Source organism: Salmo salar, chromosome 07 (genome assembly GCF_965601325.2).
Source record: "Salmo salar chromosome 07, fSalSal1, whole genome shotgun sequence".
NCBI classification, from domain to species: domain Eukaryota; kingdom Metazoa; phylum Chordata; class Actinopteri; order Salmoniformes; family Salmonidae; genus Salmo; species Salmo salar.
The window spans coordinates 50,051,654-50,067,570 of NC_138297.1; the positions used below are offsets into that span (position 1 = coordinate 50,051,654).

General features: G+C 42.9%; 2 protein-coding genes across 2 annotated transcripts; both read right to left on the minus strand.

Annotated features, from left to right (window-relative positions):
• Positions 1-1,070: 1,070 nt before the first annotated feature.
• Positions 1,071-2,270, minus strand: LOC106609464 (fibroblast growth factor 23-like). The gene is made up of 3 exons (XM_014208328.2): positions 2,036-2,270; positions 1,828-1,931; positions 1,071-1,511 (listed from the first exon to the last, which is right to left on the minus strand). Exons 1-3 carry the CDS (start codon positions 2,268-2,270, stop codon positions 1,071-1,073), a joined length of 780 nt encoding a protein of 259 aa, XP_014063803.1.
• Positions 2,271-3,771: 1,501 nt separating this feature from the next.
• On the minus strand, positions 3,772-12,020 carry LOC106609473 (fibroblast growth factor 4B). The gene is made up of 3 exons (XM_014208338.3): positions 11,198-12,020; positions 10,585-10,688; positions 3,772-8,256 (listed from the first exon to the last, which is right to left on the minus strand). Exons 1-3 carry the CDS (start codon positions 11,535-11,537, stop codon positions 8,077-8,079), a joined length of 624 nt encoding a protein of 207 aa, XP_014063813.1. The 5' UTR covers positions 11,538-12,020; the 3' UTR covers positions 3,772-8,076.
• Positions 12,021-15,917: the final 3,897 nt, after the last annotated feature.

The following is a 15,917-nucleotide window of genomic DNA, read 5'->3' on the forward strand; positions in this document are numbered from 1 at the left end:
GCAGCGGTTTCTCGCTCAGGATGATACTGAGAGACTCATCCATGCTTTTATTACAAGCAGGCTCGACTACTGTAATGCTCTCCTGACTGGTCTACTCAAGAAAGCCATTGGTCAACTGCAAAACAAAAGGAATGCTGCAGCACGGGTACTGACCAAGAATAGACGGAGAGCACACATTGCACTAGTTTTAAGATCTCTGCACTGGCTGCCTGTGAGTTTAAGAATTCATTTTAAGATTATTCTATTGGTTTTTAAATCTATCCACGATTGTGCACCTCAATACATGTTAGACATGCTTTTATGTTAGGTCCCTCAGGTCCAATGGCACTGGCCTTTTAACTATCCCAAAGCCAAGGACCAAGAAGCATGGAGAGGCATGCCAGACAACCTGAGGGGTGGTGAAATTGTGGACATATTTAAAAGAGATCTTAAAACATCTTTTTAGCTTTGCTTTTCCTTTGGGTCCTTTTTTGTTGTTCAGTTTGTGTCATTCTTTTGTTTTTTTATCTTATGCTTATTGTTTAGTAAATATTTCAGCTTCTATTTTCATAGTTTTTACACTTTTTTCCCCTGTAAAGCACATTGTGTTGCATTCTATGTCTGAAATGTGCTGTATAAATAAAGCTTCATTTGATTTGATAACCAACGATTTTTTTGAAGGCTTCTTACATTGTAAAACATTTAATAAAGTGACTTCAGCTCAACTCCCTTTTTTTCTTCAAACAAGACGCACAAATATTTCGGGTTTCAGCATGATTCTCATAAGAATCCATCCCGTAAACAGAGCACACTCAAGTGCAGAATTTGCGTCATAGAATTAAAAAGCACGGAAACCAATAGTTACATAATCACTAGCTACTGTGCTATAGTGAAAAATGATCAACATACAACGTTCCATCTAATGACTATATACAAATGACTAATATGCTCTAATAAACCTGTCACGGTCAGACTTTCACAAGTGTAATAGTTGGGGTTTGTTTCCAGACCAGCTGGAAAAGACCCAACGTGAACGCGCACACAATTTATATTCTTAAACCAAGGTGTACAACTGCAAGTGTCCTGTCCCCTTATCCCACCATTGCATTCATGATACGGGGGCTGGGAGGGGGGTTTAGGGAATGCACGTTCCACGGGTCGTCGGAGGGAGAATGGGGGGTCTCCCTGGAGATGTTGCGTCCCTCGGGGAGTTCAGCCTCCTGGTCCAAGGTGTCATCCAGCTCCGGCATAGCCCGGGAGTCCTCATCCTCCTCCGTTTGTCCCAGCATGTTGTACGGGTCAGAAGGGTCAACCACCCGGTTCCTCTTCTCCCGGTGCAAGAGGCGCTCCAGCGGCACGGTGTTCTTCTCCGACAGGAAAAGGGAGGTTTGCGGTATATTCTGACCCACAGTGTACACTTGCTTTATCCCTTCCAAGTTGAGCAGAATACCAGTTCTGCAAGAGTAGTACACATCGCGGTGGTTTTCCAATAGCTTGTGGTTAAAAAGACAGTCTTCCTTGTGGCAAACGGTCTGTAAACAGATACATTCATACATTTGCGTAAAAACGCAACTTAGAAACGTATATCCATTAACTTAATTGTTTAAGTGTTGCTTGAGTGCTAAACACAAGAATACTTCGACCAATGTAAACCAAAACAAGATATAGGCTGTATGTTTGGATAAAAGTGGTCTGAAATCCGTGCGTAAAAGCGCATTTTTTTGGTTTGTGTCAGAAAGGGTTCAAATGAGGGAAAAGTGCCATTCAATTATCTCACGAGTTTTATTCTCAATGTTAAGAAAACATGTATTTCAGTTTAATGTATAATGAAAATGGGCATTTACTTACAGAGCTGAAAGGGTTTCCCAGGGCATCCATGCACAGGTAGCGGTTACTTTTGACTCCAAGTATCGCCACGCGCTCTCTTGTTTCCGCCTTCAATAAAATCACACCTGTTGACAAAATGTATTGTGTTAGACTATAGAAGCAGATTAAATACAAAAACTTAAAACCAAATTTCATTCAAAACAAAAGGCCAAAAGTAATAAGAACTTACTGTATGAGCTTCGAAGTGTAGTTTTGCACACGTGGCCATTTAAACTGATCTCAAGGTAGAAATTGTTCACATCTGAAGACGTCTGCAGGTGTACGTATCTTCTCGGATTCCCCCAGTTGGATCCCAGGAGAGGGGATGGGTTTGGAAGGGCATCCACAAGTCGAAATCCCTGAAGAACAGCCAGTAAGAACACAAGGACGACGTCCCTCATCCCAGATGTCTTGGTTATTTCCATCTTTTCCCCAAAGAACACTGAACATATATCACAGAGATTTCGGATGTAGCTGTGAGTTCTGCAGCAAACTGTTTGCAAACTTCAGCTGATCTGATGGTCCAAAGTTCGAGGACGGTTCTATTTAAAGGGACCCAAATGCCACTCCTGCTCACATCCTTTAGCCTACGCTGCGCTCGCCCCCAACGCAGATGTGGGTCTTTCTTTCGGCGGAAGGAAGGGGGTGCATCTCCACCTGAATGTTTGTCTAGAGGTATTGGTCACCAAATAACGTAGTAGTCTCCTTGAGCAATGTCTGTACAAAAGTGACGTCTTTTTTTTCACGCAAAAAAACGTTCATAATCAGGATCCTTGGACTCACGTACCGTTTGTCATCTCAGTGTGTGAAATATACCCCTCTGTCCAGTAAGCATATTTTAATTACATATATATGTTTTTGAGATATAGAAAAAAACAATGAGTCAAGGATAACCTTTATTGAATCCAGTTTTACCCATTTTATAAGTCTATAGATAATCTATACAACCAATGTCCAAGGTTTCCTGTCCCTAATCTATACAACCTATTCCCAACACCATTCTAATGTTTTGAAAACTGAATTTTATGATAGTAATGGAACATTATGGTACAATCTGTTTGAATTAAATGATAAGACAACATCTTAGACTTAGATAAATATTTGACCATTTAAAAACACTGATCTAATGTAGTGCTGTATTTCTATCTAACGTTTTCTATTTCATTATAAAAACATGAATCCATGCCTGAATATGACTAATTAAGCTCCAAATGAACATTACACTGAGTGTATATGTGATGATGAGTGGCCCTCGTAAATAAAGTATGGTTGTTGGTGGCGACTTTCCATCACAAACAATTCCACCATTACAGAGTTTGACCAGCAGAGGGAACCACAAGGTAATTTATGTCGCAATATGGACGGCACGGGGTTCTAGTGTGGGACCAAATACAAATAAAATGAACAGTCATAACTATCTTATTTCATATATGTAGCCTATTGCCCTTTCAAATTCATTTTAATATTCTGTTTCTATGTTTTATGTACTTGGTCTTTTTAAGCACCTGACTAAATGAATTTCCCCTGGTGGGACAATAAAGTTGATCTAATCTAATCTTCAGACATGATGATTTCACGTTAGACACTTTTCCAAGAGAGAACTATTGCCGATTTGCCTTTGTTGTTGGTGCTTCAACATAAGAAGTGTCAACATTCTATAAGGGGGTTCAGGGGTCACATTTTGCAGAGCAGTGCCCCTGAACCTTAAAATAGTAGATCACCTTAAGTATTGCAATAGGCTGTAGAGGGCATAGCACACTGGTCAGTGTGCATTACACACTATATGGTAATTCATTCATCTTTGTGAGTGAGGTGCTAGAAGGAAATCAAGTTGATCTCATCCTAGGTGACGTGTACATGATTCTCTGTCATGTTTAACAAACCCATACAGCCCCGGGCTCAATAAGAAACCAAGAAAACAACAAGTATAAAACAAACGTTTATTGGTATCTCAGGAATACAGTAGAATGCTGTGCACAGCACATACGTACAAAAATAAAAGGAAAAACATTTTCAATATATTAGTAGTCTTACGTAGCCTCGTCAGTTTTTCAGAAATAAATGATTGCAGAAGTCTACTATTTTACAATCGTCATAACAAATTAAAACTAAGGCAGAAGGTGAGGTATATGTTAACAGAGAGAAGGGGCATATGTGGAAGCTCACTCCCCTTAGTGCAGGGGTACAAAACCAAGAGAAAGAAAGTTTTCCAGAAACACACAAGGGAAACACATGCAGACACACTCCCAATCAAGCATGATAACAGGATGCCTTCTCTGCTGAAGTTCATTGACACATTTCACAAATCATTTTCAAAAAGAACTAGAATTTATTGTGGTCGTATGTTTTGGTCAAGTCTGATAGGGAACAGAATATGAACCTGTAATCTTTATGCTTCCAGCTTTTAGTTGCCTCACTATCCCGTTACCATGCTCAGACATAGGAAAGACAGCATTTTATAAGCTACTTTGAAGATAGCAAACTTTCACTTTTCACAAGAAGCACTACTTTCAATATTTTCGAAGATATCTGATAAGGTGCACCTTTGACATCTTGTTGACTTTGAGGGAGGGCGTGCAAGACTCTTACACTCACGCACGCACGCACGCACGCACGCACGCACGCACGCACGCACGCACGCACGCACGCACACACACACACACACACACACACACACACACACACACACACACACACTTCACACACACTTCACACCCTGGTATGTTGACATGAGGATTAAGCTGTTCAAATGAACTCACATTGAACTTATTAAAAAGATATTTGACTCAGTTTTATCAGAACAATGTATCTGATTATGTTTTCGTTTTTACATTTACCAATGTCAATAACTATCCCAGAATGTTTTCATGTAATACCACATGCAGTCACAGCAGCAATACGTCTTAAGTCTGATCTCTGAGACCACTCTTTAACCAATAGACAAACAATAGGATTTACTTCCAGTACATATATTCTCATTACAACAAGTTAGGAAAAGGAGATTTGAACCAGGCCACTATACCATGTGACAGATTCATTGTATGCCCATAATAATCCATCCTAAAAAAAGTAAATTCCTGTCGCACACCACTAGTAAGTGTACAGGTAGGTAGGTGCTGCCCTTTAGAGAAAGCTTCCATCAATCCTGAAAATAACCTCAACGGACTCTTGTAAACTGTGGAAATTGTTTAACAGTTACACTGCAATATGAAACTCCCCTGCAATACTCCAATGTGCCACTAAAATCTTTAAATAACCGTTCCAAGACCTCTCTGTTAAGATTGCGAAAGTGTAAGGGAAGGTTTGTTTTAGACAGGATTGGAAGCTCGTGTCCACAGTCTTTTGACATCAGAGCCTTGGTTCTCAGGCAGAGCCAGGTGATTCCTGAAGAGCGGTTGGTTGGTTGACGTCACAGTGGCCCACAAGGTCTGCTGTAGAGACACAGAGAACTGGGAGGATAGAGACTTGCAGTGACTTTGCTCTTTGCCTCAAGTACTGCATCAAGTCTGCAGAGGTCCCCTCCCCGGAAGTATTCGGATGTAGACTACGCACAAGTGTGTGAGGGAAGGGGTGTGAGAGGAACAAAAATGAAATCTGCATTCACATTAATGCAGGGCAGAGATGCATCAAACCAAGTGTTTGAACTTCGGCAAGAGAAATTAAAGACGTAACTCAAATAACTGTAGATCTCAGACACATGCATTCTCAGCCAGGCAATCAGATATGAAAAGTGACAATGATAGTTTTTTTAAAAAGCTACAGTCTATGATTCGAAAAACAAAACGCTGCCTAGCCACTAGTTTTTATAGTTTTAACCCACAGTGTTTGTTTACAATTACATTGTTCACAAACAGTGGAATAAACCAAGCTTAAATTTTGGGTTCTGATGGGGTAAGACTGTTTAACTAAGGTCATGAGGCATTTCTAAGTTGTATTCTTTAAGAATAAATGGCTATAAAGGCTCATTACATTACATTTAAAGTCCAAAAATGGATGCACCAATCACAGACTGTAGCTTTAAAGCCACGCACATAAGAGCAATTAAGGACAAGATGGAAGTCTTGGAGGCCACTGATGGTCTTTCTATGGAGACCATTCAAACAGTGCATAAGGAATTCCATAAATAAATAATCAACCCAGCACAGCCCTGTATGTCCCTTTAAAACCAATCAACTAGCTTTACATCAAATTCATTGCAAATTAATCAAATAGAGAGATAACACTATCAAATAGAGACAAATATTGATTTGATGGGAGTGGGGGGGAAAGGGTGGGGAGGGGGTGACTCAAATAGCAGACCCCCCTGGACACAGAGTCAGGGTCAACACTGGTCCATGACTCTGACCGTGAACTAAAAAAGGACTAAAGCAGGAGAGGAAGCTCCTGAGTTACTGCTGGAATCCCAAGGTCCCTCCAGCCCCATGGGTTTTCACAGGGTTATCTGACGACCGGGGTGGAACTGGTTAAAGGGGAGTATGTGGGGAGCAGCCAATCCTCCTGGACTGAGACACATTCTTGCAGGGGATTCAACAAACAGAGACAGCAGGCCGCATCCCATAAGTCTTTCCTAGGTTAAAATAGTCCTGCTTCTCCTCGGCTCCACCAAAGAGAACATTCCCAGAGGGTGACTTGGGGTGGGCAGAGTGAGAAGCCTCAGTTTTCAAGTAACCAGCAGCAGAGGAAAGAACACTATCAACTATGAGGCACTGCACTGTCCTTCAGTCCAGTGCTACACATTGACTCCAGGAACTGAGCCTCCCGTAATTACATTTAAAACAACTTTCTGCCACTGCAGTGCTGCTGCAGAGCACACTGATCTGGGAGGGGTCTATGGGATTTCACCAAACACACTTTAACAAACAACTAAATAAATAATCATGTATGGGAACGATTCTCACCAACAAAAAAAGACATCAGGCACCATCATGGATGGTCACTGTGCAACCTGAACTACGCAACTTGTTCCTGGTTCTTTTTTTCTGGTTCACATTTGTCAATATTTACATAATTTTTCATTGGCTTAACAGACATCTTTATGTATGGCGATGCACAAAAGCTTGCAATTTTACATTTCACACACTCACCCAAAGCCAAACGCTAAAGCTTTTGGGTACGTCAGCAGTGTCCCAGTTTGTGAGCAGATACATGTTTTATTGTGCGTTCTTATGCTAGTCCCTTTTTCAGTTCATTTCAAGCCATGATGCAAATGAGCTCTGAGACAAAGGAGGTTTGAATCCAGTCTGTAACACATAACTGCCCCACCATGTTTAAATGACCTTGCGGAGAGACTGGAGTCTCACATGGCGGTTAAACTTCTACTGTGGGTGGGCAACTGAGTTTCTCTACCTCCCCACACTCATGGAAGTTCTCCTCTAGTCTTCTCTCTGTGTACCAGAGTGTATATTACTTAATCGATCTAATTACAGAAAAATAAAATAAACCAGAGATAGACCTGCCCCCCTGAGGCCCTCCTCGGAGTGTCAGCCCTATTTCTGACTACAGCGGGTGTCTCTTACATGCAAGTTTAAGGGGGCCACAAGTGGGAACACCAAGGCACCTTCACATCGTGCAGCAAGGGAAGTGCATTTAAGTAGTCTCGTTCTCAATCCCCCCTTTTGCTAGAAAATAGCAATCTTGAACACAGGGGAGTGAACCAGCAAGTGCTCAAAGGTCTCAGAGAAAGGATAAACTAAACAGGTATTACCTTGAGCATACAGTAACTCCATGCATCTCTTTATCCAGTCAAGTGGTTCTTTGAGGTAATAAAAAGTATCCATTTCACTCCTAAAAGCTAAGGATATTAGTCATCCACCCTAAAGACAGGGTGAAGATGACCCAGTATCTGTGAGTTAGAGATGTCTTTAACGCCCAGGAAGCTCCGATTCAAGCTCCCATTAGACAGCTATGCAAGCGTTATAATGTCAAAATCCGTTTGTTATGGAGTTTGGCTGCGCAACTATCTTCATTTACTCCCGTTACAACCGGTATGTACTTCCAGAAAAGGTGTAAATACACTCCTCAATCGATAATGATAAGTGATAAGCAGCAAATAATGGCATATACATAAGTTCTAATACAAAGGTAGCTATCCAAATATACATATATAAAGATAATAAATACTTGTGTAGTTTTTGCAGTCCTTTTGTAATGGTATATATTTATATTGTATAATTGTATATTACCTGGGAGAACATCCACATGTGCAAATTAGTGAGTTATTGCCAGCTTTGATCATAATAATCGGGGGAGGAAGTGTGTGACAGTCATGGCGGTGGTGGCCTTGTTGCCTCTCTTTGCGCGGCCATGTTTGCTGAGGGCGATGTAGGAGCCCTTGTAAACCGAAGACTCATAGGCATTGTAGTTGTTTGGCAGCAAGGTCTCCTTGAACTTGCACTCGTCCCGGAAGAATTTCTAAAAATGGCAAATGGAGAGACAAGGTCAACAAAAAGCTTTTAGCATAACAACATTTGGGAAAAAAACGGCTGGAATTTTAGCCTGTTAAGGTGGGATGGAGTTTTTGGCCCACAGCATGACATCATAATTTGATCTGGTTATTCTGACCAATGACTGGTCATCTTTTATTTGTATATGTATTCTCCTACTGTGAAGGGGTAAGCGGATTAGGCTCTATAGTCTAGACGATTCTATCCACCAATCGGGGTTGTGTATGTAAATATATTTACATTTCTACCAACCCGCATACATGATCAGACATAATTTCAATGGCAAAAGGAGGTGCAGTGAAATAAATGAGAAAAAATATATTTGGAGTTATTTTCCATGAAATAGACATACAGCGACGATTAAAAATGTTAATTAAAAAGACTGCATGCTGGCTTTAAATGACCACTTCAAACTTCTAAAACCACATGCTCTAAATTTCTGTTGTAATGCAGTCATTCATATTCAATAATTTCCAAGTTCTATAGTAATCATTTTTTAGATAATTTTTCATGATTAAAATATTGGGTTTTCTGCCAATCTAACATAAACATACAGACAATAAACTATTTCAAGAGTAATCCAAATACAAAGGAAACAGAGGACTGGACTCAACGTGGTTAAAATGAGTTCTGACACTCCTTGTTCATCAACGTCATGATGAATCATTGCCTGCTGATTTACAGTGTCTTGTCAAACTGAACACATTAAATACATTTCAGCAAGTTGTAGATCTCCTCCACGGCAATAGATTTGGCTGTTTACTGCAGCTAAACACTACTCAATTCAGTCACAGTTTATAAAGCCAGAGGCCCAACATCGCGAGACTTCCGGAGTGAAAAATTCTTCCTTAGTTGTTCATTTTCTCGAAATCTAAAGGCACAACCTAGATTGACACTTACATGTTTTAATTTTCGTCAAAAACAACTTCATATCAAAGGAGTGCCTTTGATTGGTGGCCTACACCTGCGCAGTTCGGCGCCAAACGACCATTAGTACCAATGATGTGTTTCTGCGCATGAGCTTAGCTAGCCAACGTTGCCATGACATCACCTACAAGCGAGATAAGGGATTTCTATTGGAGATGCAGTTTCTACATACTGTAAAACTTAAAATAATAGCCAGAGCGGTTTATTTGCTTCAATCACCGAACACAACTGGCACTTACATTATAACACTTGCAGATCTGTCAAATGGGAGTTTGAATTGGAGGCTTCCATTTGAGCAAGGCATCTATTGCTCAATAAAATGTTGAAAAGACTACCACACTTTATTGTGACCAGTATGACCAGTATAAACATTATAATAACACATCCAGTGCAGATCAGACTTGCAATGACTAGGCTGCCTATCACACACCGCAATTTCAGCTTCAGCATCATTCTCTCACTCTTTGTATCCACTGTAATTGAGGCGACCATGTCAAACCACACTGCAGTCTCATCCATGGCAATAATGTTGCTCTCCTGTACCTTCTATTGCGCAATCTTTACCATATGCACTGAAGTTCACTTGTAAACAATGCATTTAGACCCATCGTTTATTTGAAACATGCGTTTATTTGCTGAAATGTGTGACGATGTCCGGCTATTAAAAGGAACAGGCGGCTATTTGAGACTGCATTTTATTGAAGTTTTATTGTATCTTCATACTAAACCATCTTTGACTGCAGGACAAAAGCAGGGTGCAGTTTTATAGGCTAAAATGTCAGAGCCAAATGTTTGCCAATTCAGACCAATTTACAGCAGTAGGCCAACACTAGACTATATGGTGCAATATTTTCATTCAACATTGGGCCATAAAATCAATCTTAATATAATCAATGCTAAAACACCTTCTCTTTAGATTAGTAGGCCTACCTTGAACGTTGATTGATTCCTTCAATAAATAACTTCAGACATTCAACTCCCAGAAAAGCAATCAGATGACTGATAGACTATTAGGCTAGTGTTAACTAACGAGTTCAATAGGCATAATTTATATCGTCTTATTCAACAGATCATATTTCAATAAGAATTACATATTTGTTATCCTTTACAAAACCCCTTTCCATTATGCTACACAAGCTACAGAAAGACCACACTGAAACAAGTTATAACCGGGGAAATTGGGAATTATGAATAATTTACAGTGGAATCATTCCGTGCCTCATGAACGCTTCCTGCAGTGAGGTAATATTTGATTTGTAATAACATATTAACAAAGAACTTAGCTAATCTCAAACACATTGCGTTTTTCTCCATCTCTCTTAGAAATAGCATGCCAGCAATAGAGGGAAATACAATTGCGCACACCTACCGTTCCATACAACCTTCCTCTGCTGTTCATTGCGACAAACAGCTCACTTCTCACTCCATACATACTTATCACTCCTCTCTCCACCGTAGAGATCTCTATTAGACCTAGTCAAACAAAGCATGGTGTTATACAGAGGAACCTTGTCAAATTGACAGTGTATCAATGCGTTTGATTATGGGGGAACAAAGACGTGCATAATGCAGCGGTGGGTGTAACCTTGTAGGTGGCTACTCTGCATGCATCGTCTTTGTTCTGTATCATTTGGGGAGCAATGCTGTTCATTTCCTATTGCCCAAATGAATATCTATCATAACTGCACTTTCTGACGTGCATGGCAATCCTTTTCTGGGCCACAGAAGGAGCCAGTGTAAAAATAAGTTGGCGTCTATATTGGTCCAAGCATTCATGTCATGTTTTGGCCTGGGAAGATATTTAGCACTGACTGATACAAGGTTTTTTAATAGATTTGTCTTTGCTTTGAGAGACATTCAATGTTGCCGACGCCAATGATTAAATATCATGCAAGACCGACAAGGAGCTCTCAAGTCGCCTTTACTTGGGACCGCTCATATTATATGTTCTCTATTGAATTACATTTCAGGATGCGACTCACTGTACTGGCTCTCATTATGTACACCGTTTATCCTGCCGTCAGGGAGGATCTGCAGGTGAAATCCAATGCCCACGTTGCAGTAAAGTCGCCGCACTCTCTTGATGCCCATCAAATAGTCACTCTCCCAGTTCATGTCCGATTTCGCCCCAGAGATTCCCAGAACGGAGCGGGAAAAGAGGGTCTCCCACCTTTGCTCCAATAAAGTTGCATTAGTCCTGCTTGGAATCGGATATGATGACACAATCCCCAATAGAGACCCCAAGAGAACAATTGCAGTCAACGTCGAGTGCGTGTTGGCTTCGTTGCACATACCGATGAAGAACCTTTGCGCAATGGCCATCCAGTTTACCTTCGGGGCACGTGGTCAAAGTTAATGGCCCTAAAAATACCTGTCTTCTTGTTTTTCTTCCTTCGGCATGGTGGTAAAGGCTTATTTTTGGAAGGCAGATCAGGTCTTCTGGCATGAAATGACAGCCCGAAAGAGGAGTAGAAAAAGGAGAGAGCGTGACAGAGCTTGAGGTGGTGGTGCTGATCATCTTTTGCAGCTCCGCGCCTCTCTCGATAGGCAACGCTGGCGCCTCTCTCAATAGGCAACGCTGGCTGTGGAGAATACCACTCACCAAAAACCTATGTCACCTTGCCAGGCACTCGTATCCTTATATGACATCACTCTGACTCCATTGCTGCCCGTCAAAGTGAGGGAGGGGAGAGAGAGAGGAAGAAAAAGTTGCAACCCAGCAAGTGTATGCAGCAAGCGCCGAGCTGCAAGTCTGATGAGAGTATGTGCAGCCACTGTCACTTCACATGTGAGATGGGGCAAGGGGAGAGGAGTTTCATTGGGTAGAGTTGAGCAATCATGGGATGCGATTGGTACTTTGACGGAGCCCAAATTGGGACGCTGGTCATATGTCTGACAGGCTGCTTCCTTATTTAGAATGAAGGTGTAAAAACAGTCCAGTAGTCACCGGAGAGCAATGGCAATCCTGTCCGCCACTTCCTTCGCTGTTTGTTCAGGAAGTTTACACAGCAACACATTTCAGAATTCCTGGAAAGATTTCAGTTTATTATAGAGAGAATGCACTTGCCACCGATTAAAAAAGGAAAACCAATATTAACATGTCACAGGAATGTGAGTGATCTTTCAGTCTACGGGTTCCTTTACCCCCCAACCTCCAGGAAAACGCGGTGTTATTGTCAGCCTTGAACAGACCACATAACGCATACGCCGCGGGGAATGCCTACACGTCAGAGAGTACCATGCTACGTGGTTCCCCAGGTGCTTAGGGTGCCAAGGGGCACAAGTCAAGTCATACCTTGGCAACCACTAAGAGGGGCGCTGTTGCTGATACACAAACAACAGTTATATGAAATCATTGCTTTGCTTTGGTAAAATTCTCATTTGAAAGACAAAGCATTTTGTCTGCTACATTTATATCTATACATTTCTTAAAATCAGAATGTAGACCAGTTTCCATGATAAATAACATTTTAGCCTATAACATTGTATTAACATGTTATTACATAGCAACGGTTGCATTGCAATTGTATTTAGGACTACAGGAATGGAGTTGCAGCCTGATTTTTGTTCTTCCAGAAGTGGATATGGACTGTTCTTCCATTTGTGTAATAACATAAAACACTCCATTACTATTAAATAAGCAATGACTGTTGTAAATGTTGTAACTTCCAAAAATGATTGCTATAAAAATTCTAATTGGGACAGTTGTAGTGGGGTACCAAAGAGTCAGAGCATTGCAATATTTTTCACAATTATACAGTTTAAGTGATCTACAGTTCAAGTGAAAGGGGAACAGTAGAATAGGCAAGCATGGCAGAGAGTTTATTCAGCAGTCTGCACAGAGGCCAACACGCAGGTACAGAGGCCAACAAACCATTACAGAGGCCAACAAACCGCTACAGAGGCCAACAAACTGCTACAGAGGCCAAAAAAACGTTACAGAGGCCAACAAATGGTTACAGAGGCCAACAAACAGTTACAGAGACCAACAAACCGTTACAGAGGCTAACAAACAGTTACAGAGGTCAACAAACAGTTACAGAGGCCAAATGTCACGTTCACTGTCCTCAAACTCCCTGTCATAAATCAGCCAAGGCGCAGCGTGCCGGTAATTCCACATCTTTATTTGAAGGTGAAAATGAACAAAACAATAAACAGTAAAACAGAAAAGAACGTGACGCAACTGTGGCGCACACAAAACACTCACAGAAATAATAATTACCCACAAACACAGGTGGGGAAAAGGCTGCCTAGGTATGAATCCCAATCAGAGACAACGATAGACAGCTGCCTCTGATTAGGAACCATACTCGGACAAACAAAGAAATACACAACATAGAATGCCCACCCCACATCACACCCTGACCTAACCAAAATAGAGGAAATAAAACGTCTCTCTCAGGTCAGGGCGTGACAGTACCCCCCCCCCCCCCCCCCAAAAAAAAAGGTGCGGACCCATAGGGAAGGGTCCGGGTGGGCATCTACCCATGGTGGCGGCTCCGGTTCGGGGCGTAGCCCCCGCTCCGCCCGCTGATCCCTCTGCTTTTGTCTCACCGGGCCGTGGATTGTCGTCGGAGGAACCGGACCGTGGATCATCGCCGGAGGCTCTGGACTGCAGACCGACGCTGGAGACTCTGGACTGCAGACCATCGCTGAAGACTTTGGACTGCAGACCGTCGCTGAAGACTCTGGACTGCAGACCGTCGCTGAAGACTCTGGACTGCAGACCGTCGCTGGAGAATCCGGACTGGGGAACGTCGCTGGAGGCTCCGGACTGGGGAACGTCTCAGGAGGTTCCGGACTGTAGGCCGTCTCAGGAGGTTCCGGACTGGGGACCGTTGCTGCAGGCTCCGTGCCATGGATCATCACTGCAGGCTCTGTGCCATGGATCATCACTGGAGGCTACGGGCCATGGATCATCCCTACAGGCTTCTTGCCATGGATTATCACTGGAGGCCCCGGGCCATGGATTATCACTGGAGGCTTCGTGCCATGGATCATCACTACAGGCTCCGGGCCATGGATCATCACTGGAGGCTTCGCGCCATGGATCATCACTGGAGGCGTCGGACCATGGATCATCACTGGAGGCTTTGTACGTGGAGCCAGAACGGGTCTCATCGGACTGAGGAGACGTATTGACAGCCTGGTGTGTGGAGCTGCCACAGGGCGTAACAGGCTGGGGAGACTCACTGGAAACTGGGTGCGTGGAGCAGGCATAGGGCGTACCAGACTGGAGAGACTCACTGGAGGCCGGGTGCGTGGGGCAGGCACAGGATATACTGGGCCGTGGAGGCGCATTGGAGGTCTCGAGCGTAGAGCTGGCACAACCCGTCCTGGCTGGATGCTTACTTTCGCCCGGCAAATGCGGGGCGCTGGTAGTTACAGAGGCTAACAAACAGTTACAGAGGTCAACAAACCGTTACGGAGGCCAACAAACAGTTACGGAGGTCAACAAACAGTTACAGAGGTCAACAAACAGTTACGGAGGCCAACAAACAGTTACGGAGGCCAACAAACAGTTACGGAGGTCAACAAACAGTTACAGAGGCCAACAAACAGTTACAGAGGTCAACAAACCGTTACGGAGGCCAACAAACAGTTACAGAGGTCAACAAACAGTTACGGAGGCCAACAAACAGTTACGGAGGCCAACAAACAGTTACGGAGGCCAACAAACAGTTACAGAGGCCAACAAACAGTTACAGAGGCCAACAAACAGTTACGGAGGCCAACAAACAGTTACGGAGGCCAACAAACAGTTACAGAGGCCAACAAACAGTTACAGAGGTCAACAAACAGTTACGGAGGCCAACAAACAGTTACAGAGGTCAACAAACAGTTACGGAGGCCAACAAACAGTTACGGAGGCCAACAAACAGTTACGGAGGTCAACAAACAGTTACAGAGGCCAACAAACAGTTACAGAGGCCAACAAACAGTTACTGTTGATGTGCCCTTGGTCAGGGCGCTTGACCTGGTTGCTCTTTTGGGTATCTCTGGATGGGAGTGTCTGCTAAATGATTAGAATGTCATGTACGTTTTGAACGGCTTCACTACAGGTAGATTGTATGTTTGAATATTCAACAACACCAAAAAAAACAGTTACATAGGCGTTTTGCAATCTTCACTCATGAATCTATATGAGCTGCCTGCGCACAGCGCTGTTCAGTGACCGTGGTGCTGAATCAGCGATCTTCTGTTTTCTTTCCGCTGATTGCTGTGTTGTCCATTGTTCCAAATGTTTGGCTGCACTGTTCCGTTTAGTTCGTGCTGATCGAGGTACTGTCCATGAGGCTCACTGTTTGGCCGTACTGTTCTGTTTAGTTCATGCTGATCGGGGTAGACCTACTGTCCATGGTGCTGAATGTTTGGGATCGTGCAGTTCTGTTTACTTTGTGTGAATTAGGGTACTATCCATGGGGCTGAATGTTTGCTCTTGCGTTGTTCTGTTTACTTCGTGCTGATCTGGGCTCTGTCCATGGTGCTGAATGTTTGAGCGTGCGCTATTCAGTTTACGTCGTGATGATGAGCGCTCTGTCTGTGGTGCTGAATGTTTGTGCACCGTGGTATTAGGGGGTATTAATATGCAGTGATGCATCACCTAGCCACACTAGCTTTGTCCAGAGTGGCTCGTCATGTGGTTGCTAGCAAGCCAACAGCATGCTAGGTAGTGCTCAGTATCAACAGCCAATCCAGTAG